The following is a 3,359-nucleotide window of genomic DNA, read 5'->3' on the forward strand; positions in this document are numbered from 1 at the left end:
CGATGTTGTTTTTTTATAGCAATGTTAATAATGTAATCTTAATTAACTTTGACTCTGAAAAATCCACCTACTTAATTAAATAATCGAAAGTGTATTTTTAATTAAATCAGTTTTGTATGCACTGGCCAGTTCTTAATTGCTAGAAGGTCAGATAAATAAAGTAAATAAGGTGTCAATAAAACACAATTTACTTGTTATCTTCCACTTGTTTTAAACACAATAATAAACAGCCAGAGAATTACTAACAATAAAAAATAAATTACTACTTTACATCACATTAATTAGAAACGATTAAAACTCTACACATTTCAATGGATTTACATTAAGTTTTATTAATACGTCTACAACTGCGTACACTGGTTCGAGATTTTTGTTGAACGTGAGTGATCTCAAGTCTCTTATATTTGACACTTTGTCCAAAGCAAACTTATACTTATTATACACAAATACACCTTCACTTGTGCCTATAAATGCCCTATAATATGGGTCTACAGAGAGCACATTAACTTTATACCTTTCATGTATATTGATAGCTCTGGTACCTAGGCGAACTCGGAATAGTGTACCATTTTGTAAGAAGAACACGTTGTCATCATCATCAATGATCAGATCATCGACATCCTCATGCTGCAACTCAATCATCGGTTTCAAAATACCGTTATCGAAAACGTGGGCCTCCTTTTTGGAGTTGACAAAGAACAGTACATCTTTAAAGAACAGCTTCTCTATGCTGTCATATACTGGATACTTCTCAGGCATACCTTCCTTGTTGAGGACGTATAGACCATCCATTCCGCCGACGTAGACTTTATTCCTCACATGGTCTATGGCTACACCTGAAGCATTTCTTATACCACCGATGAGACCAGCCTCTCGCGTATCCAACTTGACATACCCTAGGCTTCTCATAGGAACGTCTGTGAGTTGATCGTAAGTGAAGTAGACAGTATTATCGTTTCGGTTCAGAGCCATTTGGTGGATTTTGTTGATTCCTTCTTTTATCATCTCTATATCATAGTATTTGCCATTGAAGTTCACTCCTCGACATCTTCTATCGGCAGTTGATAGGGTGAGTATGATGGAGAGCAGAAAAGGGTATAGCAGCTTCATTTTTTCTGGAATTAAAAAAAGAAATATTATGTTATTGGCACTGGCAATACTGAAGGAAACTAAGGACATAAGGATTAGGGATTTGAATAGTTTCTCAAAATAGTTACAATGCTTTATATACTTTATTTAAACGATATTAATTATCTAAGAGCTACAGTCATGCTATGAATTTAGTAGGTGTAAAGTCCCTAGTATCCCAGAATAACTACTTTAAATAGATAATCTCAAGGATTTATACTTATAAAGCACAGCGTTTATTTTTAGAAGTTTTCATTCGAGAAGTAAACATATTTTTTGTTGAGCAGGAAGCAGTGTACTCATAGTTCAATTCAAGGTTAGGTACCCAGTATAATGATTACTTTGGTAAACATTCCCGATTCACAAAAAGCACCTACTTAATGATTGAATGGATAATTAACAGACATTTAATGATGAATTACTTTTCTTAAAACTAAATAAAAGACTCACCATAGTCTACCACTTTGGCAATGTTTTCACAAACAACTGCGTGTTTATTTTGTGAATCAATAATACACAGCCACAACACATCGTTCACCGGTGAGTCAGTGAAGGGTACTGGTTTATTATACAATAGTTATCTCATAGTGATTAGTATGGAGGTAGTGACGTGACTTTCGAGTTGCGAAACATTTGAGGAATGGCGGTTATTCGGTCATAGTGTTTTTGTCGTCATTTGTTTCTGGACCACAATCCTGGTCTTCAAAGATGTGTCTGATTTGGCCCATATTTGTATTTTGATAAAGTTTAACGCGTTAGTTAGCCGAAGAAGCTTAATTTGCGGTCATGCCCCCCTTCTAACTACAGACGGAGTTAGAGCACACATGAGTGAAAGTGAAGCATTTTCATTGGCTGGGCTTGTTCTATTTTAAGCAAAAATGTAGCCCTAAAGTTCGGTATCATCGGGAGAACTCTAGAAGTTCACTGCTGGACATAGTCTTCCCATTTTATTTTACTCTGGACTGTCTACATTAAGTTCTTTGTATCAAACGAGACGTTAATTACTTTAATAGACTGTTCACTAGGAACCAGTCAAACTGGAAGTCTATGATTAGGCAATGGACGTTCTAAGACTAAGACTGATAATGATGATGACCATCATTCCAAACACAAACGCGGACACTGTAAATACTTACTTATGGAGATAACTATGTCGCTAAACTCACCTAGGTGCTTAATATGGTTAAAGCAAACAGAACCAAGCATTTCCAACCGTAAAATAATATTTAATACAAAAAAATGAGCGTACGATGGGCTTAAGTGCATAAATAAAACAAACTAGTACATACCTTAAAATCAAATCCAGTTGTGACCGAGATCGATTAAAAAATGAATCAAATTGAACTAAATTTAGAGACAGCTGTTTCGCGTTACCGTCGTCATGGCAGTATTGATGAAACTTTGCAACGAATCTACTTTTCGAGACTTACTTTTAGTTGTAGATAGATATCTAAAATAGTTTGCTCTAGGTACAAGGAACAAGGTATGGGTTTACTGAGACTAAATGCACGTCAATTGCCATGCATAATCTTGAAATAAAAATACATTCTGATGTTACAATAAAGTTCCCAGCCTCTCATCAGTAAAGTAGGTAAGTATAATTAATATAATAATATTATTAAATTGATCTGACCCAGAACCTGGGACTCCACCCGCTACTCGCAGCTGTTACAAATCCATCGTCGACAAACAAAGAGATCGCTTGGTAAGCTTTAAGAATATTTACAGTTATCATAAATAAACTACTTTGTTCTCAATTTTTGACCTTTATTAGTTTAAAAAGGGGGTTTCCCCTGCATTACCTACTTTGTAACGATTACACAGTAGATTATGTTATTTTATTCTTTTCGACCAAGCTTTATGTGGCGTAAATAAATAAGTTAGAGAAAAAAAGTTTGATAGCAGGACGCATGATTGAAACACATGGCATATAAACAGACACCCGTTGCGTCGTTATCTTTAGCATAATGATAAAAAATTAATCAATATTTTCAAATCGTCCCTTAGCTAACAACACCGCGTAAGTCATTTTTATCAACTTTACAGGAGACGAAAAAAACTGTTTATTTTTAAAAATCGGTGGATTTTTCCTATTGTTAATTATTAAATTAATACTTTATTTAGCGGTTAAGAAATAATTATTTATACTTAATTTGACGATTTACTTTATTTTAACCTATATTTTATGACTTGAGCGGTATTGACTGATATTTTTGTAGAGTTAGGTGGTG

The 3,359-nt window shown here is 34.4% G+C and overlaps 1 protein-coding gene across 1 annotated transcript; it reads right to left on the reverse strand.

Moving 5' to 3' along the window:
- Nucleotides 1-172: 172 nt before the first annotated feature.
- LOC135084670 (ommochrome-binding protein-like) lies at nucleotides 173-1,687 on the reverse strand. Its single transcript, XM_063979444.1, has 2 exons — nucleotides 1,579-1,687; nucleotides 173-1,115 (listed from the first exon to the last, which is right to left on the reverse strand). Exon 2 carries the CDS (start codon nucleotides 1,108-1,110, stop codon nucleotides 292-294), a length of 819 nt encoding a protein of 272 aa, XP_063835514.1. The 5' UTR covers nucleotides 1,111-1,115; nucleotides 1,579-1,687; the 3' UTR covers nucleotides 173-291.
- Between the last annotated feature and the right edge of the window lie 1,672 nt (nucleotides 1,688-3,359).

This window comes from Ostrinia nubilalis, chromosome 26 (genome assembly GCF_963855985.1).
Source record: "Ostrinia nubilalis chromosome 26, ilOstNubi1.1, whole genome shotgun sequence".
In the NCBI taxonomy this organism is placed as follows: Eukaryota; Metazoa; Arthropoda; class Insecta; order Lepidoptera; family Crambidae; genus Ostrinia; species Ostrinia nubilalis.

Excerpts from the sequence above, each read along its gene's own strand:
- LOC135084670 (XM_063979444.1), bottom strand. The coding sequence starts at position 1,110 with ATGAAGCTGCTATACCCTTTTCTGCTCTCCATCATACTCACCCTATCA.